The sequence below is a fragment of the Panulirus ornatus genome, chromosome 58 (assembly GCF_036320965.1).
Source record: "Panulirus ornatus isolate Po-2019 chromosome 58, ASM3632096v1, whole genome shotgun sequence".
NCBI lineage: Eukaryota > Metazoa > Arthropoda > Malacostraca > Decapoda > Palinuridae > Panulirus > Panulirus ornatus.
In genome coordinates, this window is record NC_092281.1 from 1,483,573 (window position 1) to 1,507,288 (window position 23,716).

Consider the following 23,716-nt stretch of genomic DNA (forward strand, 5'->3'; position numbering starts at 1 on the left):
GCAGCACGCGAGGGTGGGATATGTTCTGTACGTGCAGCACGCGAGGGAGGGATATGTTCTGTACGTGCAGCACGCGAGTGGGGGATGTGTTCTGTACGTGCAGCACGCGAGGGGGGGATATGTTCTGTACGTGCAGCACGCGAGGGGGGGGATGTGTTCTGTACGTGCAGCTCGCGAGTGGGGGATGTGTTTTGTACGTGCAGCACGCGAGGGGGGGGGATATGTTCTGTACGTGCAGCACGCGAGGGGGGGGATATGTTCTGTACGTGCAGCACGCGAGGGGGGATGTGTTCTGTACGTGCAGCACGCGAGGGGGGGGATATGTTCTGTACGTGCAGCACGCGAGGGTGGGGATATGTTCTGTACGTGCAGCACGCGAGTGGGGGATGTGTTCTGTACGTGCAGCACGCGAGAGGGAGGATATGTTCTGTACGTGCAGCACGCGAGGGGGGATAGCACGCAGGGGCGGATATGTTCTGTACGTGCCAGCACGCGAGGGGGAAGTGTTTCTGTAGGTGCAGCACGCGAGGGGGGGATATGTTCTGTACTTGCAGCACGCGAGGGGGGGATATGGTTCTGTACGTGCCGGCACGCGAGGGGGGATGTGTTCTGTACGTAGCAGCCACGCGAGGGGGGGGGATATGTTCTGTAGTGCAGCACGCGAGGGGGGGGGATATGTTCTGTACGTGCAGCACGCGAGGGAGGGATAAGTTCTGTACGGTGCAGCACGCGAGGGGGGGATATGTTCTGTAGTGGCAGCACGCGCGGGGTGGATATGTTCTTTACGTGCAGCACAGCGAGGGTAAGGATATGTTCTGTAACGTGCAGCAACGCCGAGGGGAGTGATATGTTCTGTATGAGCAGCACGCGAGGGGGGAATGAGTTCGGTACGTCAGCACGCGAGGGGGGGATGTGTTTTTCTGTACGTGCAGCACGCGAGGGAGGGATTAGTTCTGTACGTGCAGCAACGCGAGGGGGGGATGTGTTCTGTACGTGCATCACGCGAGGTGGGGGATGTGTCTGTAAACGTGCAAGCACGCGAGGGGGATGGTGTTCTGTACGTGCAGCACCGGAGGGGGGAGATATGTTTCTGTACGTGCAAGCACGCGAGGGGGGGGATATGTTCTGTACGTGCAGCACGCGAGGGGGGGGATATGTTCTGTACGTGCAGCACGCGAGGGGGGGGATATGTTCTGTACGTGCAGCACGCGAGGGGGGACCCCCCTCGGTGAACTGTTCAGGAAGAACAGTATGAACAGGAAGAGGCTGGAGGAGGAGGAGGAGGAGGAGGAGGCTGGAGGAGGAGGAGGCTGGAGGAGGAGGAGGCTGGAGGAGGAGGCTGGAGGAGGAGGAGGAGGAGGTGACACACACAGGAGGAGGTCGTGTACGGCTCAGACTTGGGTCCCCGGTGGTCTGGGGGCGAGCAGCGCCCCAGCCCCAGCCCCAGCCCCGCTGGCTCCACCAGCCCCAGGCCTGCGTGGCGTGCAGCCGTGGGCGGGGCGGGGCGGCAGCGGCTGGGTTCTCGTGGTAAATGACCGCGGCTTCTGAGGGGTGGGCGGGTGGGCGGCTACACACCCATCCCCACAGGTAGGCCACCCCTCCGTGGCCCGCGGTCACGTGACCAACCCCCCCCGCCCCCTCGTAGTGCAGACAGTGCTATGAGCAAGAAGGATCATTATCATCCCCCAGGGAAGCATGGTAGCGCGCCGCCTGTGTTGTATGGCACTGTCTTCACGTTGGACTCTCTCTCTCTCTCTCTCTCTCTCTCTCTCTCTCTCTCTCTCTCTCTCTCTCTCTCTCTCTCTCTCTCTCTCTCTCTCTCTCTGAGAGCGCTGCGTGGGCCAGCACTTCAGTAGCTGTCAAGTTGCACTCCTTTGGCCCAGGCAAGGGTTGCTGGTTTTCTGTCTCAAAGACATGCAGCCTCCCTCTCTGTTGTGCCCCCCCTCCCTACACACACACACACACACACACACACACACACACACACGACAACACGTAACTCACACTTCGCCTCATTCTTCAACCCAGGATCATCTGCGGTGAGCGCTACGCGCAGAACCTCGACGTTGGTACTCAGGTAGGAGGTTAGGTGTGTACTGTAGGTAGGAAGGCCGTTCTCGTAGTGTAGGTAGGTAGCGAGGCCGTTCTTGTAGTGTAGGTAGGGAGGTAGCGAGGCCGTTCTCGTAGTGTAGGTAGGTAGGCAGCGAGGCCGTTCTCGTAGTGTAGGTAGGGAGGTAGCGAGGCCGTTCTCGTAGTGTAGGTAGGTAGGTAGCGAGGCCGTTCTCGTAGTGTAGGTAGGGAGGTAGCGAGGCCGTTCTCGTAGTGTAGGTAGGTAGGTAGCGAGGCCGTTCTCGTAGTGTAGGTAGGTAGGTAGCGAGGCCGTTCTCGTAGTGTAGGTAGGTAGGTAGCTAGGCCGTTCTCGTAGTGTAGGTAGGGAGGTAGCGAGGCCGTTCTCGTAGTGTAGGTAGGTAGGTAGGTAGCGAGGCCGATCTCGTAGTGTAGGTAGGTAGGTAGCGAGTCCGTTCTCGTAGTGTAGGTAGGTAGCGAGGCCGTTCTCGTAGTGTAGGTAGGTAGCGAGGCCGTTCTCGTAGTGTAGGTAGGTAGGCAGCGAGGCCGTTCTCGTAGTGTAGGTAGGTAGGTAGCGAGGCCGTTCTCGTAGTGTAGGTAGGTAGGTAGCGAGGCCGTTCTCGTAGTGTAGGTAGGTAGGCAGCGAGGCCGTTCTCGTAGTGTAGGTAGGTAGGTAGCGAGGCCGTTCTCGTAGTGTAGGTAGGTAGGTAGGTAGCGAGGCCGTTCTCGTAGTGTAGGTAGGTAGGTAGGTAGCGAGGCCGTTCTCGTAGTGTAGGTAGGTAGGTAGCGAGGCCGTTCTCGTAGTGAAGGTAGGTAGGTAGCGAGGCCGTTCTCGTAGTGTAGGTAGGGAGGTAGCGAGGCCGTTCTCGTAGTGTAGGTAGGTAGGTAGCGAGGCCGTTCTCGTAGTGTAGGTAGGTAGGTAGCGAGGCCGTTCTCGTAGTGTAGGTAGGTAGGTAGCGAGGCCGTTCTCGTAGTGTAGGTAGGTAGGTAGCGAGGCCGTTCTCGTAGTGTAGGTAGGTAGGTAGCGAGGCCGTTCTCGTAGTGTAGGTAGGTAGGTAGCGAGGCCGTTCTCGTAGTGTAGGTAGGTAGGTAGGTAGCGAGGCCGTTCTCGTAGTGTAGGTAGGTAGCGAGGCCGTTCTCGTAGTGTAGGTAGGGAGGTAGCGAGGCCGTTCTCGTAGTGTAGGTAGGGAGGTAGCGAGGCCGTTCTCGTAGTGTAGGTAGGGAGGTAGCGAGGCCGTTCTCGTAGTGTAGGTAGGTAGGTAGCGAGGCCGTTCTCGTAGTGTAGGTAGGGAGGTAGCGAGGCCGTTCTCGTAGTGTAGGTAGGTAGGTAGCGAGGCCGTTCTCGTAGTGTAGGTAGGGAGGTAGCGAGGCCGTTCTCGTAGTGTAGGTAGGTAGGTAGCGAGGCCGTTCTCGTAGGGAGGTAGCGAGGCCCTTCTCGTAGTGTAGGTAGGGAGGTAGCGAGGCCGTTCTCGTAGTGTAGGTAGGGAGGTAGCGAGGCCGTTCTCGTAGTGTAGGTAGGTAGGTAGTGAGGCCGTTCTCGTAGTGTAGGTAGGGAGGTAGCGAGGCCGTTCTCGTAGTGTAGGTAGGGAGGTAGCGAGGCCGTTCTCGTAGTGTAGGTAGGTAGGTAGCGAGGCCGTTCTCGTAGTGTAGGTAGGGAGGTAGCGAGGCCGTTCTCGTAGTGTAGGTAGGAGGTAGCGAGGCCGTTCTCGTAGTGTAGGTAGGGAGGTAGCGAGGCCGTTCTCGTAGTGTAGGTAGGTAGGTAGAGCGAGGCCGTTCTCGTAGTGTAGGTAGGGAGGTAGCCGAGGCCGTTCTCGTAGTGTAGGTAGGTAGGTAGCGAGGCCGTTCTCGTAGTGTAGGTAGGGAGGTAGCGAGGCCGTTCTCGTAGTGTAGTAGGGAGGTAGCGAGGCCGTTCTCGTAGGGAGGTAGCGAGGCCGTTCTCGTAGTGTAGGTAGGGGAGGTAGCGAGGCCGTTCTCGTAGTGTAGGTAGGGAGGTAGCGAGGCCGTTCTCGTAGTGTAGGTAGGTAGGTAGTGAGGCCGTTCTCGTAGTGTAGGTAGGGAGGTAGCGAGGCCGTTCTCGTAGTGTAGGTAGGGAGGTAGCGAGGCCGTTCTCGTAGTGTAGGTAGGGAGGTAGCGAGGCCGTTCTCGTAGTGTAGGTAGGGAGGTAGCGAGGCCGTTCTCGTAGTGTAGGTAGGGAGGTAGCGAGGCCGTTCTCGTAGTGTAGGTAGGTAGGTAGCGAGGCCGGTCTCGTAGTGTAGGTAGGGAGGTAGCGAGGCCGTTCTCGTAGTGTAGGTAGGGAGGTAGCGAGGCCGTTCTCGTAGTGTAGGTAGGTAGGTAGCGAGGCCGTTCTCGTAGTGTAGGTAGGTAGGTAGCGAGGCCGTTCTCGTAGTGTAGGTAGGTAGGTAGCGAGGCCGTTCTCGTAGTGTAGGTAGGGAGGTAGCGAGGCCGTTCTCGTAGTGTAGGTAGGGAGGTAGCGAGGCCGTTCTCGTAGTGTAGGTAGGGAGGTAGCGAGGCCGTTCTCGTAGTGTAGGTAGGGAGGCCTGCATGAATCAGTTGTTATGAGACCCGGCTTCGCATGACCTCCTCGTGACCTCGAGGTCACCAGGCTTCGCATGACCTCGAGGTCACCAGGCTTCGCATGACCTCCTCGTGACCTCGGGGTCACCACCGTCTGGCTGGCCCGAGATTCGTGTGCAGAACGTGTGAGGGCAGCAGGGGTCAGGGCTGTGCCCATGGCCTGGGTTCCACCATCTGAAGCCAGTGACTCAAACCCCACCTTGCGAACATCTCTCATCTCCATCCACATAAAGTGAACCCTAACGAACCCGTCTTAGATATACACACTGGCATTATTAAAGTCTTTTCCCAAGGCGATAACGTGGAACTCCAGTGTGTGTTTATTTTAGCAGTTATTTGTTTACTTGTTGACAGAGAAGGAGCTCTTGGTGCCAGGGAGGAGGTGGTCAAGACATGCTTGTAATATTGGCTCCCACCGTGCATTTCGCACGGGCCGATTTCTTCACCTGTGCACAATAATTTGCATTCAGAATTTTCGTCAGAAAAAACAAAATGGATTAAGTCATAACACGAGGATCTGGTGTGGCTGAGTGCGTCGAGTTTGCTCGTAAAGATGTTGCCACTGGAGGATGCAGGGATAGAGGCTAGTCAAGGATAGACACCCTGCCAGGGGTAGACGGCATGGGAAGGATGGATAGTGCAGTGGTAGACGGCATGGGAAGGATGGATAGTGCAGGGGTAGACGGCATGGGAAGGGCGGATAGTGCAGGGGTAGACGGCATGGGAAGGATGGATAGTGCAGGGGTAGACGGCATGGGAAGGATGGATAGTGCAGGGGTAGACGGCATGGGAAGGATGGATAGTGCAGGGATAGACGCTGTGCAGGGCTGAACGTCTCTCAAGATTCGACAGTGTTGGGATAGTTGGTGCGGATAGAGAGATGCCAGGCAAGGACAGACGTTATTCAAGGGCTAGACGGTGGGTTGGGATAGACCCCTTGGTGACTTGGATCCCAGTTGGGATCCAAGGAGAAATTTTAACAGCCACTGCGTGTACAGTGTTTCACATCAGAAACCTAAATAATTACGATTCTCTCCTTTCTTGAGGTATGTGTTGAAGAATGCATGGCAGGGAATACGGTTCAGAAATGCATGACCGGAGTGAATGACGCTTGGCCATGGTCATGACTCGCTGTGGATGGGTATGTTATTCATCGTATGTGGGGCAACAGATATACATCTAGTACTTGCTGGTAACCACGTGGAAAAATGAAACACCGTAATTCCCAAGTGCACTTTCGTGCGATTATATCGTCAGGGAGAGATGCCAGGGTTCAGTACTTCCTTCTCGTCCATTGACGATGATACAGCCACGTTGGAGGTGACCATGCAGGCGGAGTCCGGTAACGAACTGGCTAGGGTTACAGCCCCGGTGTGAGACTTCGCCTCCAGCGATGTGTGTTGTGTGTTGAGGAGGAGTGGAAGTACAGTGTCCTTGGAAGACATTCACACTACAGGTGACTCCATCATTTCCATACTGCCAGAAATAGAGCAAATATGTATATGTATTGTGTGTGTGTGTGTGAGAGAGAGAGAGAGAGAGAGAGAGAGAGAGAGAGAGAGAGAGAGAGAGAGAGAGAGAGAGAGAGAGAGAGAGTATAGCTGAAGGCCCATCCTGACCTACCACTCCCCTCGTCTACGACGCAGAGGAAGACTGTAACAGCTGAGAGGGAGCGAGCGCGTAAACAGTGTGTACTGCCCCGGAAGTTCTACTGGAAAGCGAATGATCGAGAAGATTTTTCAGCCAAAATGAAGGCTCGAGGGGTAGTGTGATCCGGAGGGGGGGGGGGGTTGAGGACTGGAACCAGGTGTTTAGTTTGTTAAAGAAGACGATAAAGATAATTTTTTTTTTTTTTTTTTTAATGAAGGATTTGTTTAGCTGTGTTGCACATTTATTGATGATCACAACCCACCCCCATTGATACCATGTGCTCGTGATGTACTTCCAGTGTTCTACAACTCCACCATGGGATTAAAAAATCATCTTTTGCTTGCCGTAGTGACATAGTGTATCGCCTGTTAAGATCATGCTAGTGATTCTAAACCCTGGACTCCCCATGTGTGCCATGAAAAATATGTCGTGCGTGTTGTCGATATGAATCGGTATTTGGAGAAGTTGGATCTCAGAGTCTGTATTTTTTAAATGAATTATTTTTTTTTATTTTTCAAGATCCTCGAGTCTTATTTATTAAGACTCATTATTGAGACGAGGGAGAGTCGTTCTAGAAATTGAGTGTCGTAGAGCAGTACGAGGCTAGGGTTAGGGTGCGTGGGGGGTCTACGTGCGGGGTGCTGGGCACGGTAGGCCCCACAGCTTGGTTTGTTTACCTTACGTGCCTCACGCGGTCTCTTGGCCCAGGTAGCTGGTTACGAGGAGATGTGGTCGCTCCTTTATGGCTTGGGTTAACGGAGAGTGCCTGTTCATATGGACCAGCTAGTAAGGGAGGATGAACACCTGGGCTGACTGTGGACCGGCTCTCGCGAACCAGTGCGAACTGGATCCAGGGGCGGCCCGTGAACACACGTCACTGACAGAAACTCTGACTACCACAAGGAAGTTCATGAAGTGTCCTTTTTAAATGTTACATGATAGATTATATTTTGTTACATTTACATGATGGATTATATTTTTGTTACATTAACATGATAGATTATATTTAGTTACATTTAGATGGATTATATTTTTGTTACATTAACAAGATAGATTATATTTAGTTACATTTAGATGGATTATATTTTTGTTACATTAACATCATAGATTATATTTAGTTACATTTAGATGGATTATATTTTTGTTACATTAACATGATAGATTATATTTAGTTACATTTAGATGGATTATATTTTTGTTACATTAACATCATAGATTATATTTAGTTACATTTAGATGGATTATATTTTTGTTACATTAACATCATAGATTATATTTAGTTACATTTAGATGGATTATATTTTTGTTACATTCACATGATGGATTGTATTTTGTTACATTCACATGATAGATTATATTTAGTTACATTTACGTGATGGATTATATTTTGGTTACGTTTACATGATGGATTATATTGTGTTACTTTCCATGGTAGATTATACCTTTGTTACATCAATAGATTATATTTTGTTACATTTATACACGATGCAAGAATGCTGAGAGCTCTGTAGCCACGGTAACTCCAACAAAGAGATCAATAATTGATTTTTTTTTTTTATTCGTCCGCGAAGAGAGCGGCCACAGTGTGTGTTGAGCACCGTTACCCATCCCGTGAGCGGTCGTGCCAAAAGAGGATGGAGACCACACACCATTGGTCCGTGGGGCTGGGCCTCTGGGAGTGGAATACAGTACAGGTCGACAGTGTCATAAAGTTGTGAACAATCATTGGATTGTGTCGGATTCATTAATTATCCGGCATTTCACATGGTAGCTGAACAGTTTAGGAGAATTTGATAACGAGGGGATTGGGGTTACGTGTCAGAGATATATATAACAAGTGAACGATTTAACGATGAATGAAGTTATGATACTTTTCAAGTAGCCAAGGTAGAAGATTGCGATGGTTGTTTACACATGTCTGGTTGTGATGGGTAAGGATCGTCGCTGAACTTACTTATGTCACAACAGACGAAGAACCTAATGTTGCAGGGTTGTGGTGTGGGGTTAGCTGAGTCGGCTCCGTTTATATACGGTCTGTTCATTGTCAACAGGAATACCTGCAGCCCATCTTGAGTTGAGGGGGTCACAACAGTAAGGTGTCTACTGTTGCTGTTGGTGGAACTGTATATACAACACAAGGTGGTGGGGGCTGGCTGGTCCACAACACCAGGTAGTGGGGGCTGCTCCACAACACCAGGTGGTGGGGGCTGGCTGGTCCACAACACCAGGTGGTGGGTGCTGGTCCAGGTGGGTGGTGAAGGCTGGTCCACAACACCAGGTGGTGAAGGCTGGTCCAAAACACCAGGTGGGTGGTGAAGGCTGGTCCACAACACCAGGTGGGTGGTGAAGGCTGGTCCACAACACCAGGTGGTGGTGGAGTAGCCCTGTCTTGCCCCTCGTCAGCTCTTATGATCGATCTCACCAAGTGATAACTGGTCATTATTAATGCCAGCCAATTATTCACGTCGGCAATCTGCCTGAGGCAGGTGATTGTTGGCAGGCTGATGGACACGGTTGGTAACGGTGCTGGTGACTGTTGGCAGGCTGATGGACACGGTTGGCAGGCTGATGGACACTGTTGGCAGGATCTTAGATACGGTTGGCAGGCTGATGGACTCTGTTGGCAGGCTGATGGACACTGTTGGCAGGCTGGTGGACACGGCTGGCACAGTTCTAGTTCTGTTACAGCAAAGTTGTCACAGTGCTGTGGGTGTTGTCAGGGTGGGGTGGGAACAGTGCTGGTGAGGGCTGGCACTGTGACGTGGGGTGGTGGTATCTGACACCGTCAGTAAGTGATGGTAGTCTGGTAAGGTGATGGTTGTGATGTTGGCACGTGTCGGTGATGGTCGGGAATGGTCTTGTGTATCCTGTTCTGTACCTATTCTAGCAAACCTCCCTCCTCCTCCTCCTGCCCCACTGGACTGTAGTGACCAGGGAGGGGTGAACGCCAGGGCTTTGGGGTGGGGGCGCGGGCGGGTCTGGCAACGATGCATCAATGTCCATTTCCTGGGCAGGGATGGCAGGTGTCTTACATCTGTGTACAGTGCAGATTTCATGGTATGGGGATGACGTGGTGTTCTTTCCAGGAGTCTGGTGAGACAGTCGAGGGTTGGGGGGACATGACGGAATCCTTGGCCTCACTTGTGCCTCACAGCCCTCCTGGCTGGGTGACTGACTCGGTTGTGAAGGACTGTCATCGTCAGCGCTGACCTTCCACTGCCAGGGGTCTTCATCGTGCTGTCATCAGGCTGATGTGTCGTGTATGAGGGTGAGGAAGGCCACAGTGGATCATCTTTGTGACCACTACGCCGGTGTATGATGGGCGTCGTAAGGTGGGAATGGCCTCTCCCAGGCGACGCTCACTGATGAAGTGTTGAAATGAGGACATGGCTGGCCAGTGGTCACGTCTCCCTTACTGATGTGTGTCGCATATGACTGACAAATATGAGGTCTCGTAGGACTCCATGCCACCTGGCTGTTGAGGGAGTCTGTGGAACGTGCAGTGTCTGTGTAGGCTGTGCAAGGCCTGATATTTGATGGGTTACAGTAATTGATTAAACCTGGAGGACTCACAAGTCTGTACGTGGATGATTTTCCTGGAGTCATGAGGGTAATTGCGAATAAAAGTTGAAATAAGTAATGATACCAGTAGATTTTTCTCCCATATTGGTGTCGTGAGCTTGTAGTGATGCTGTGTGCATGGTTGACGCAGCGCGGGGGGAAAACAGTGGTCGACACTGGCACAGAACGCCTCACCCAACCACCCCATTCCTTCCTTTCCCAGTCTCATCGTGTCACAGAAGGACTCACAGCACCGAAGCACACGCGACCCGTCGAGTAAACCAGGTCATGTATGAATGAAATCATCACATGTAGTGGATAGAATCACACAGGAATGCTGGAGGAAGATGAGAGGGTCATTAGAAGTCAAGAAATCCCGTGTCAGAACGAAGGCTTTTGAACGGTCCAGAGCCGTGGTTCTCAACCCCTTGGAGGTGACGGACCAATGTGGCTAATATGAAGGTCTTATAAACCCCCCACCGCACCCCACTCCACCTTCCCACAACACCTCTTATCTGCCAGTAGAATGCTTACAGTGGTGGATGCATGTACACGTACCTATGCGACACAAACAACGAAGTGGAATGCATTCGTAAGTGAGAGTGTGAATATACACAGCAATGTCCCACACACTCGTCTGTCACGGTCGTCCTCACTCAGACGAAGCCGTACATATTGACCCCATGACGACCCCTCCTGACCCACACGGTGGGAAGGACCTCCTCTTGCTTCTCATATCGCTAGAGTAGTAAAATAAACACACACACACACACACACACACACACACACACACACGCGCGGACCGCCGTGGTGCAGTGGTTAATGTTATTGACCGTCACGCCTGCCCGGGCCGCCTGGGATCAAATTTCCCAAAGGTTCGAGTCCTGGGTCGCTGGAACTGGTCCACATTCCACCCAGCTGTTCATCCTTCCGTAGGGACTGGTCGAGAATATGGGTAGGGTTTGGGCTTGTGTGTGTGTGTGTGTGTGTGTGTGTGTACATACGTACGTAGGTACATGCATACATACATACATACGTACATATCTATAAGGTTAAGAGATGGGGCAGCACGTCTAAAAACTATCCTCGTAACGCACAAATACTAATCACACGCACACACACGAAAAAGACATGATTATACATATAAACGCACATATATATATTTCAACGTATACATGCATATACATAGACATAAACACACATGTACGTTTTCATACTTGCTGCCATCATCCATTCCCGTCGCCATATATATATATATATATATATATATATATATATATATATATATATATATAGAGAGAGAGAGAGAGAGAGAGAGAGAGAGAGAGAGAGAGAGAGAGAGCAACACGAATGTCAGACTTCCTCCGCGTAACACACTAAATTTCATCCAAATTTCGTCTTAATTCCCTTAGGATGGAAATGTAAAGGAAATAGTAATATCGATGGAAGGTGTCTGGTCAGTGTTACGAAATGAACATCTGCTGAGAAGGGAGGTCGCTTACCCGTAGCCAACAGATCTCGTTAGTTGGTAAGGTTTGACCGTTTAAACTGGCATGGAAGGAGTCCTGTGGTGCTGGTTCAGATACAGGTGAGTTAGGAATCCTGGTGGAGAATTAGGTCGCTGTCTGGGTCTCGTGGAGCATCTAAAGGAGAAGTGGCATGCCATGGTGCCGAGGTTTTACAATAGAAGGGACGAGGAGTTGCTGAAGTCCCTTGACTTCGCTGCCAGGGCGTCAGGAGGGAGGTGTTTTGCTGAGATCCCCACAGTTCTGAACGTGGTCAGCGTTTGCGAGGTTTATGTAGTTGCTTAAGGTGGAGAGGTTGTAGCTGTATATCTTGTAGGACCTGTTGTAGACGATAGATGTTCACGATGTCCCACACGGGGGGGGGGGGTATCTGCTGGTGGAGGCCGTGGAAGACGAGGGAACCACAAAGTCTATTGTCAGGGAGTGATTATGATGAGTCGGGGGTTGCATGGTGGACGTTGCCAGGCACAGGGTGGTGCACATCTGTCCCAGACCCACTGCAATGCTTGGCTGACTGACGGACTGACTCACTACTTGACTTACAGAAAGAAAAATCTTCATTATTTATGGGATGACCTGGTGTGTAAGCCAAGCTTAATGACGCTCTGGTCCCCTCGAGGATTAAGGACAGTCCAGGAAAGGTCATGTGGTAGAGGTAGAGTTTCATGACGACGCCGTGGGTTGAGGGAGGTGGTCATGGGGGAATGCAAGTATCATAACCAACATTTGAGAGATGGTGACGAAGTCTGTAGCATCGCTGAGAGGCGATGAAGACTGCGATTGGTGGTGGGGACATGTTGCTGTTTGCTGGATGTCCCGGGCTGGCTGGAGGGAGAGCGACGGGGAGTGTGGTCAGGAGCACCCACATTTTAGGAGCCTAGTGGCTTCAGGACTCTTGGACTTCCAGGCTGGTCAAGACATCCTGTAGGACTAAATGCTGCTTGGACCTTGTGAGAAACAAGAGTTAGGAGGTGTGGGATGCAGCTCAGCAGGGAACAGCGGGGGCTGGAGGTGAGGCAGGAATATGACGAACAGATGTGGGAGGGTACGGTCGGGTCGAGGACGAAAGGTTGATAGTAACACTTTACAAACTGTCGAAACATCTCTTATCCTCCCCGGGAGTCGCCAGTTTAATGGTGATTTTAAGTGCCTTGACTTTCTTTGTCGTGGTGATTGTGACTGGAGTATAGGAGAGGGATAAGGAAACATGGGTAACGACATAGTGGCCTACCGAGCACAAAGAACTGGTGTAGCACAGGGCAAGCTGCTGCTGGTGGTGGTGGCGCGGGGTATAGGTTAAGATGACGCGAGTTGAGGTAGGATTGGATGATACAGGCAGGCGTGGAGGTCTGTCGCAGGAGAGGCGTGCCAGGGCTCCTGGGGTGGTCTGGCAGAAGCCAGGTGCTGCTGCCGGAGCCCTGGGGTATTTTTTTCACCACTGCGACAGGGGGAGTGGGAAAGCGGCCTCCTGATGCGTCCGTCGCTTAGCAAGTGTGCGGCAGACAGTGGGTCTGTGTTTATACTGCAGAGGGGTGAGGCGTAGCCAGGATCTCATGGGGCACTGTTGCACAAGGATGGGCGTTGACGATGTCCCACAGGAACCTTGCCGCGGGAGGCCCCGGGAGATGAGGTACGGCAGAGGTGTCTCCCCATCCGGGAGAGTGACGAGGCATCTTGTGAGCGCGTCATTCAGTGTTGTGTGTGTGTCAGAATCAGTAGACTGTTTACCTGACTTGACTCTCCTTCACTGTGAGACTGAGGCAGAGGGAGAGAAGTGACTCACATACGGAAGGATGGGTCATGATTATGATATTGGTGAGGGTGACAGATGGTGGTGGTGTGGGCGAGGATAGGACAGGTGGTGTTGTTGGGGAGGACAGGACAGTTGGTGTTGTAGGCGAGGACGGGACAGGTGGTGTGTGGGCGAGGACAGGACGGGTGGTGTGTGGACGAGGACAGGACGGGTGGTGTGTGGGCGAGGACGGGACAGGTGGTATTGTAGGCGAGGACAGGACAGGTGGTATTGTAGGCGAGGACAGGACGGGTGGTATTGTAGGCGAGGACAGGACAGGTGGTATTGTAGGCGAGGACAGGACGGGTGGTATTGTAGGCGAGGACAGGGCAGGTGGTATTGTAGGCGAGGACAGGGCAGGTGGTATTGTAGGCGAGGATGGGACGGGTGAAGTGTGAGCGAGGACAGACAGGACGGGTGGTGTTGTGGGCGAGGACAGGACAGGACAGGTGGTATTGTGGGGCGAGGACAGGACAGGTGGTGGCAAGGGCAAGGCTTCGGGGACGGCAGCAGTGTGTGTCCCCCGCGGCATTATCGATCCCACTGCGCATGAATGGCGGGGTGGCCAGCCTTTGTATCCACTCACTCACTCACTCACTCCGCCACCGCCACCACGCGCTCCCCCCGCGCCCACCCCCCACACCTCCCATCTCCACTACCTACCTATCCGTAACTTCTGTATTTTTTCTCCTTTTCTCTGTCATAGCTTTCCGTACCTGCCGTAATTTGGCGATGATTTAGGGCTGTGTCAGGTGTAGGGGGAGAGGGAGTGCGTGGGGAGAGTCATGGGGGGAAGGTAGGGTGGGAGAGGAGGAAGAGGTCAGCTAGGCCGGGATGAAGATCGGTGTGCCTGGCTCTCCCCGGCAGTGTACGGAAGTGAGTGCACACGGGCGATGCGCTGTGGAAAGGGTGAAAATGAAATTGATTTAGTGCTCAGGTCGGGTGGCACCCTGCTACCGGGCGTCTGCGACTGCGTCAGAATTTGCACTCATTCCGGACAGCCCTACCCGGCTCGGGCTACGGTTTCCTCACATTCTCTCCCCCCTAACATTGGGCTGTTAGATTGAAGGCTTCGACGGGTAGGTGTGATTAGATCCTTTTTCCCTTCGAAGTCTGTACGAGAGGATAAAGTAAAAAGTGTGTGTGTGTGTGTGTGTGTGTGTATGTGTGTGTGTGTGTGAAGCAGGTAGCCCAACAGCTCACTATTATCACCCCACAAACGAGCGAGCAGTTCTGCCCCCGTCTCTTCTCATGCTTTTCACATTACAATGATGCCAATAGTCGTTCAGAGACCACCCACTTGTCCCCCACTTTACCCACAGTCGGGTTGTTACATGGTCTTGGTGAGGGGAAGACTTTATGGGGGGGTGGCATTGACGGGGTCACGGCGGCGCCTCCCGCTGCCACTACTGCCGATGAGGTACCGAGGAGACCACAGGGAAGCCCCTGTCAGTGAAGGCCGACACAACCAGAGCGCCGGGGACCTTCACACGCCCTCGCCACTAACTTGAGATAATTTAGCCAATTATATGAGTGCGAGGATTCGGACGGGTGTCTTACTACGCGCGTTGGCTCCCCCCACTTACCCCGCCTGCCCCTCCCCCCCGTGCGTACTCTACACACAGCGGCTGCCGTCGTCGCCACACAGAGCCTGGCTTGTTGCCTCTCTGCTACTGTTGCTCTGTGCTGCCCGCCCCGCTCACTGTACGCTACACAGCAGCCCCACCACGCAGTACGTCGACATGTGACGCCCTCTGAGAGACTCACCTTTAAGATCCGTGAATGTAAAGTGGCAGTGTTGTGTCAACTGGTGTGGCACTCGTACGCCTCAACGCATCGTGGCCCGGGGATGGCACAGGACGTGACACAGAGGAGAATAGTGACACAGTGTCAGAAAGTGTGGAGACAAGTGTTGAATACACCTCTACACCGTCGTGGGTGTTTACGCGGCGCTGGTAGAATTAACGGGAGGGTAAAGTGTATCAGTGGCAAGAGGGTGCCTGTGTGCAGCAGGGCTGCGCCTCACGGCTTGCCACTCTACCCTGGCAGCCAGACCTTGCTACAGGACTGGCCCACACAAGTAAATTTCCCCTCCCTACCATGTGCATCTGAGCCATAGCATCATGAACCATACCGGTCATACGTGCATCCACTGGACCACAAACTTATCACGCCTCTGCTCAAGTGAGTATAGGCCCATCTGTGGTACCCAGCGTACTGAGACTGCTCCACGTTGCGTTTGTCATAATTAATGATCTACGCTGATGTTTCAGGCATTAGTAGAGTTCATGTGTCGAGCAGTTTATGTATTTATATAACATTTGGGTGGTTACACTTTAAACTATGGAGCAAGGGAAACCAGTGTTAAATAAATAGACTTTCTTTTAAGTAATACAGGGTGGCTTGGTAGCACCACAGGGTTACATTTATTTGTCATAGAATTTTTTTTTTTAATTATTGGTGAATATTGCCTTTTAGCATTTGTATGTTGATTCATTACTTTCATTATATATTTACATAGTTCTTATTGACTGTATGAGACATTGTTTATTATGTCAGCTTTGTATTTGATCGGTATACTTTTTTTTTTACACATTGTCAAGGGCAATAACAGAAATCGTAGAGTGTAGGCTAGAGGGTAAAATTAATGTGGAAATTGTTATATGCCTGTAACGTTAATGCAGGAAAGGTAGATATTTTATATCAGAAGTATTTTTTTTATAAGTATCACAGGACCTCCTTCAAAGGAGTCTTGGTGTTACCCAGTACCTCTCTCCAGAAGCTCATGCAGCTCCAAGGCTAAGCCCCTTCCGCTAACAGGGGAATGATGGACTTCCTTTTGGATTGAGAAGTTGTGTGATGAGACTGTTCTCTCAGTGATACAGCCTCTCACAGGCTGACGTTTTATTAAGGATGCATTATGTACAAGCAGATTTTGATACCACAGTTATAGTGAAATACCATCAGTATGATTTGTTTCTTCATCAGATGAAAGGTTCCGCATGTGTTAGAATTTTTTTTTTTTTTTTTTTTTTTTTTTTTTACAACAGAACCCATGGGCCCCTTTAATGGAGCTACTTTGGCTTCAAGACTGTTACAGTCAGAAAAAGGGAAAGGATGTATTCTTGTAGATTGAGAAGTTATTGAACAAAAATATACTCCTTTTCATCCTTTTCACTTGTGTTGTAACCTTACACACACACACACACACACACACACACACACATATATATATATATATATATATATATATATATATAGATAGATAGATAGATAGATAGATAGATAGATAGATAGATATGATCATACTAGCCTGTGATGAGAGTTATGAAGGTGAAATTGAAATTTGTTTGGAGGTCTGATAATTTTATTTAGCATGTTTCAGGCCATTGTATACCTCGGCATGGCAGTGACAGGATGGAATCTTTGTGTTGTTGGGATTTAGAAACTTTATGAGTTGTTTGCACCTGTTGAGACAGAATGTCTCCATTGAAACGTGCTTGTAAAATGAAATTTATCAGAACTACTGAACTCTGATTTCACCATATATATATATATATATATATATATATATATGAATTCTTTATGCGGTTCATGTAACGCTCAGGAAGCCATCAACATTCACTGGTCAGGACCATAGGTCATAAAGTGTTGTGATGTTATGTGTGTGTATATGCAAAGAGTACAGGACAATTTAGTTGTAGGTTCTCAACATCTTTTTTGTGGTAGTTGCATTATGGCATGAAGGGTTTTAGGGTATGTTTAAACATTGCTTGTAGTGTTAAGGATGGGTGATGGCCAGCGCTTAGACAGAAGGGTGTGACTCATGTTTCCTTGGGGAATGTGGCTTCTGATGGGTGGTTTTGGTTCATTATATGTATGTTCATAGTTCTGCTTTGCTGTTGCAGGAAATGGCAAACGTATGGATATACATATATATATATATATGATTATATTATACCTTGTCGCTGTCTCCCGCGTTAGCAAGGTAGCGCAGGAAACAGACGAAAGAATGGCCTAACCCACCCACAAACACATGTATATACATACACGTCCACACATGCACATATACATACATACCTATACGCCTCAACGTATACATATATATACACACACAAATACATATATATATATATATGTGCATAATTCATACTCTCTGCCCTTATTCATTCCTGTCACCACCCCGCCACACATGAAAGGACAACCCCATCCCCCTGCATGTATGTGATGTATATATATATATGTATATACATATATATATGTATATATATACCATGGAAAGTAGTGTGGGGCCTGGATGTGGAAAGGGAGCTGTGGTTTCGGGCATTATTGCATGACAGCTAGAGACTGAGTGTGAACGAATGGGGCCTTTGTTGTCTTTTCCTAGCGCTACCTCGCACACATGAGGGGGGAGGGGGATGGTATTCCATGTGTGGCAAGGTGGCGATGGAAATGAATAAAGGCAGACAGTGTGAAATGTGTGCATGGGTATATATGTATGTGTCTCTGTGTGTATATATATGTGTACATTGAGATGTATAGGTATGTATTTTTGCGTGTGTGGACGTGTATGTATATACATGTGTATGGGGGTGGGTTAGGCCATTTCTTTCATCTGTTTCCTTGCGCTACCTCGCAAACGCGGGAGACAGCGACAAAGCAAAATAAAAAAATATAATATGAATAACATTTTGCAGTGACAACACCTAAGAAATATAACTACACAGTACCAACTACAATATAATCATCACGTACATAACCCCCCTCCACATTCTCCAATAGATACAACCCCAAACTGCAGAACCTCACCAGCATGCCCAACACCTCTTTCACTGGAGATGTCAGTGCCCACCATTCCACTTGGCCCTGCACTCATACCCATGATTCCCAAGGTGAATTATTCATAATTCAACTGCAACCTCTCAGTATCCTCAACCTGCACACCCAGCTAACCACACTCCCAACCCACCACTTCCAGCAGCTGATCTTGCCAGAGATCACGTTCTGCTCACCAGCAACACACTGTCGGACCAACTGGAGCATGGAACACCAGTATCCTCTCACCTCTTGCCCATGTTGGTAACACTCTGTATAGTCATCTTGGTCTACTTTATCTCCTAAAAAACTTACACAGACTACAGGAGAAAGGAGATGGGCCAGCCTTCACACTGTACATGGAGACAAATCTCCAAAACTTAGATTATTAAAGATGATTTTTTCATCCCTAGATTATTTAGTCTCACACATAACAAACATCTCTAGGTAAGCCAGCAAATTGTACTTATCACAAGGGTGTAGAAAGAAATATAACCCAAATTTCCCCTCAAGTTACATCCCTCTTAAAGCAAAGAAACCAACTCAGGCAAAACCACTCACCGTCTACAAAAATCAGAGGACAAATGCAAACTGGATAATACCATCACTAACCTGATCACTGAAAAACATGTTGAAAAGTGGCACTTTTTCCTCAACACAATGAATCACAAGGCCCCCATCAACCACCTCTGATGCACATTAAAGAAGAAACATATTGCTCCAATCCAGCCCTTATTCATGAAGTGCTTCTAACCCATTTCAGTGATACTCTTTCTCAGTTAATGTGTAGCTATTCACCACTTAATGTTCAACTATTCATCAATAAATGCATGATATATAAAACATAAAATTTATTTTGTAAAATTTCATGTATATCTGCTGCTCTGTAGTTGTGCCTCACTCATGTGCTGATCAAAAGTATAAAAGTATCCGGTGTTAACTTGATCTAAAGCTTTTTACTGATTAGGTAATTGTTACGACTATAAACTTCCAGTCCTGTAGTATCTCAGCCAAATTGTTGCTTAAATTTGATTAATCAAGTATTATTATTATTATTATTATTATTATTATTATTATTATTATTATTATTATTATTATTATTATTTTTATTATTTCTACTCCTACTACTATTATTATAGTGAAAGTGTAGTGGATGAATGTAATAGAATAACTCAGGACATGGGTAAAGGAGACTGCATGCATGAATATAAGAAGCTGTACAATAGTAGAGATATTCAAGACATTAGGGCCCCCACAGTTGTAAAACTCCCTCCCCATGCTGTACAAATAGTTAAGTATAATTATATACCGCACACAAAAAAATTTAAAGTGAAAGAAGTGCTCAGTATGTCATCCAGTTGGCAATAAGCTTCTGGATTCTATGTGAGAAGAATCTAGGAGTTGACACTGGCTCTATCATGTTGCCAGAGTCCCACATTAGGAAAAGAGCTGAGGAGACAGACTGTTAGCTGGAAAATTTTAGAATAGCCTTCAAGTATATGGATAAAGAAATGATTAGCCAGGTATTCACATCTTACGTAAGGCCAAAACAAGAATATGATCCTCAAGTTTGGTCACCACACATAATGAAGCACAAATAGCTAAATTAAACAGAAGGTTCAGAGGAAAGCAGCAAAGATGGCACCATATGGTACCATAATTAAGAGCTTTAGTAAAGGCTTTAATTTTGCCCACCTTGGAAGAGAAAAGGTACCAACCTTTAAGTTTTTAAAGCAGATCAAGAATGTGACAGTAGACAGTTTTTAAGAGATGTGAGGATAGAACAACCAGTGAACTTTACATGGAATTAGGCAAAATGCCCGTTAAAAAAGGATTTTGAAAAGTACTTTTGTAGCATAAGAGTAGTGGATGAATGGAATAGAACGACTGAGGTTGCTTAATGCAGGCATTACACTTAAATTTGAGAACTTTTATGACTAGAGAATGTTCAAGGGATGGGTCCCCATGATTGTAAGACTGTTTCCCTGTACAGTAGAAATAGGTAATTGCATACATACACACAAAGAGATGAGGCCCCACACGAAGATAACTCCCTCCCCATTCCGTACAAATAAGTGATTACACACACAGTCAGGCAGGCAGCAAGAACACCTCATGCAATGCTCCCTGTATTTTCATGATTTTGGAGGGTCAGCAGCTCCTGGAACATGTTAATGTACAAAAGTAATGGGAGGGATTAGGATGTGAGGGGCCCATGAGTGATATATGAGCTTGATAGTAAGTCTGTGTCTGCAAATTTTGGGAGTGGAAATTTCTGTTTCAAATCAAATACTCATAAGTTTTACCATTTTCAGTGATTATTCTTATTTTAGTTATTATGCATTATTTAAGGAGAACCAGTTTTTGAGAGAGAGAGAGAGAGAGAGAGAGAGGGGCTAGATCTTTTACTGTATAAAAGTGTAGCTTTGACTTGATAAATGGGAGTAGAATTTAGCATAACCAGAAGGTGCTCCTGTCGGTGAGAGATACAAGTTTTCCTCATGATTGAGCCTCTTTTGTGCCGATAATTTTCATTAATGTCACTAGAATAATACTGTGGGATCAGTTTGAGACCAGTATCACTGCCTGAGTAAAGAAAAAGAATGAAAATAGAGATACACTTTGCCTCTATGGCTGCCAGTACCATCAAATGTAGCCTCACCAGACCACAACCCTTTCTTCCACTTTTCATTGTCCCACTGCAAATATTTCTTGGCAAATGCAATTCTATTCGTGTTCTGGCAGTTTGTCAGAAGCAGTTTCTTGTGAGGCATACACCTCTTGAATTGTAAGTCATCATGAGCGCGGCTACAAATAGTATGTAAGACACGTGACCAAGTAGCCTAGGGTTGTCTTTTTTTGTCTTTTGTGCTGAAATGTGTGGATTCTTGTCTACTTGACAGTGGATAATCTTCAGAGTGTGTTGGGAAGTGATATAAGGTCATCCAGGTCATTTCTTCTGGGTAGGAATATTAATGCCACCACCATCAAGGAAGATCTTTGTCCATCCTCGCACAGCATGACTGTCTAGGAATTTGCCTGTTTCCGTGTTAGTGTTTTTATTTCAGTCTGTCTAGGAATTTGCTTGTTTCCGTGTTTTCTTATTTTACCATATTTATACGTAGTTTTTTTTTTTTTTTTTTTATACTTTGTCGCTGTCTCCCGCGTTTGCGAGGTAGCGCAAGGAAACAGACGAAAGAAATGGCCCAACCCCCCCCCCCCATACACATGTACATACACACGTCCACACACGCAAATATACATACCTACACAGCTTTCCATGGTTTACCCCAGACGCTTCACATGCCTTGATTCAATCCACTGACAGCACGTCAACCCCTGTATACCACATGACTCCAATTCACTCTATTCCTTGCCCTCCTTTCACCCTCCTGCATGTTCAGGCCCCGATCACACAAAATCTTTTTCACTCCATCTTTCCACCTCCAATTTGGTCTCCCTCTTCTCCTCGTTCCCTCCACCTCCGACACATATATCCTCTTGGTCAATCTCTCCTCACTCATTCTCTCCATGTGCCCAAACCATTTCAAAACACCCTCTTCTGCTCTCTCAACCACGCTCTTTTTATTTCCACACATCACTCTTACCCTTACGTTACTTACTCGATCAAACCACCTCACACCACACATTGTCCTCAAACATCTCATTTCCAGCACATCCATCCTCCTGCGCACATCTCTATCCATAGCCCACGCCTCGCAACCATACAACATTGTTGGAACCACTATTCCCTCAAACATACCCATTTTCGCTTTCCGAGATAATGTTCTCGACTTCCACACATTTTTCAAGGCTCCCAAAATTTTCGTAGTGCTTAGTTTATAACTCCGCTGCTGCAACATTACGGTTAATGCCCTTATCTGCTTCATTACAAATATCTGGACTATGTGGTATAGTTATTTATATTTCTCTGATATTCTATCTACACCCAATATTTGTCGGTATAATTTTGAATCACCCCCACATATTCCCCGCTTATAGAAGGCAAGTAAGAGGGATGGGAGTGGGTGGCTGGAAATTCTCCCATCCTGTAGTATATTCCAAAAGAAAGAACAGAGCAGGGAGCCAAGTGAGGCTTTTCATTCTAAGGCTCAGTTATCTTTTCTTGATGCTACCTTGCTAGTTTGGGAAATGGTGAGCATGTACGAAGGTGTAGGAAGAAGTACTTTTAGGGTTAATAGGTTTTTCATGTCAATTTATTATTTCTACTAAAATTATCATAATTTTACACTTCTTCATTTACTGTAAGACCTGTCACAGATGAATATTTATTTGATTTTAACTTTTATTGCAGGTCTTGATGAGGATGTAACATGTAGCAGACTACAGGAACTTCCAAACTTGTGAGTAAAGATTTTGATTTTTTTAGATAAAGTTGTGTTTATGTAAGGTATGCACAGATTCTTTGATAACAGTAGTAAGAAAATTTTTTGAGGATGATGATTATGATTAATGAATAACCTTTAGGAAAAATTTGTTAATATTTTTTTATGCATAATCTTCACAAATTTAATACTTTTCCACGAAGATCCTCAGGTATCTTCATGGAAAAGTGTTTAATTTGTGAAGATTTTTTTTTCCTGTGAAGAGAGTGTTGTATGTGACTTGGGTTTGGTTTTTTTTACAGGTGGGTGAGGTGCCGAGCAGCGGAGGTCAAGATGGAGGGTCCAGACAGCCGGCCCCCCCAAACATCCCCATCCCTTCCCCCACCAACCATAGCAGCAGACACCCACCAGCCTCCACCCTCACCCCCATTACAGCCATCACCCACCTCCCCTTTGCAATCCCTACCGCACACTCCTCCACGCCATTCACCCTTGCCTCACACACCTATCACCCCACATACACCCTTACCCCACACGCCTCTAACCCCTCACAGTCCCCTCACTCCCCTCACCTCCCAGAGCACACTAGCATCTGAGGCTTCTATGGACTCAGGAGTGGCATCTGCACATTCACTGGATTTGTTACACAATAGTAGCAACAGCTTGGAGACACATGCACTGCGCAGAAGGGTAAGCATGTATCATAAATTTGAGGGAACATTGGGTAACAGTTTTTTTTTTTATTCATTCAGGAAAGTATGATTACATAGTCATATAAATTTGTTGTACATATTGTACAATAATTGTGTTTGTATCAGTTTAGCCACCATATTCTTGAAACAGTTGCTGTACTTTTTCTAGTTCTCCCTCCTATATTTTTTTTGAAGAAGAGAAAGTTAATAAAAAGAAACAGGATTTAGAAATTGTTCTGAAAGCTGATATATGAATTATGTACCACAGAGCATTCACACCAGTATTATTGACAACATTTGGTAAAAAGAAAGAGTTGAAAACCAATTAAAGAAGATTGTAACTGAATAAACATGCCTTCTTAACATGCCAAACATGATATATTTTGTATAATGTAGTCTCACTTGGATATGTCAGTAAATGTATTAAATTTTCTAACCAGTGCCTTACAGTTGCTCTAGCTATTGGCTTTATTGTCTTTTGTTCCTAAAAATGGTTTGGAAAAAAACCTGAAAACTGTGCTTCAAAAGCAAGCATTTGCACCCACACCAGATCTCAGGTAAAGTGATGCTTATTATTGTATAATAAGTTCTTTTAGCACAAAAATATACAAATAGAAAAATGCAAGAAAAATGCAAAATTTGCTAACTTTTTTCAGGCACAAGATTCGTTGTCAGCAGGTTAATTTTGCTCTG

General features: G+C 47.8%; 1 protein-coding gene across 2 annotated transcripts in view; it reads left to right on the top strand.

Annotated features, from left to right (window-relative positions):
* The window catches only part of Socs16D (Suppressor of Cytokine Signaling at 16D), a 101,843-nt gene that overhangs the window by 36,853 nt on the left and 41,274 nt on the right, over positions 1 to 23,716 (top strand). The window contains exons 1-3 of one of the 2 annotated variants that reach the window (XM_071695797.1): positions 14,781 to 15,354; positions 22,301 to 22,349; positions 22,634 to 23,021. In XM_071695797.1, the coding sequence (XP_071551898.1) occupies positions 15,294 to 15,354; positions 22,301 to 22,349; positions 22,634 to 23,021 (498 nt within the window). In that variant the 5' untranslated portion in view covers positions 14,781 to 15,293. Of the gene's footprint in view, positions 1 to 14,780; positions 15,355 to 22,300; positions 22,350 to 22,633; positions 23,022 to 23,716 lie in introns of those variants that run through there. The other variant, XM_071695798.1, reaches the window with a different exon arrangement.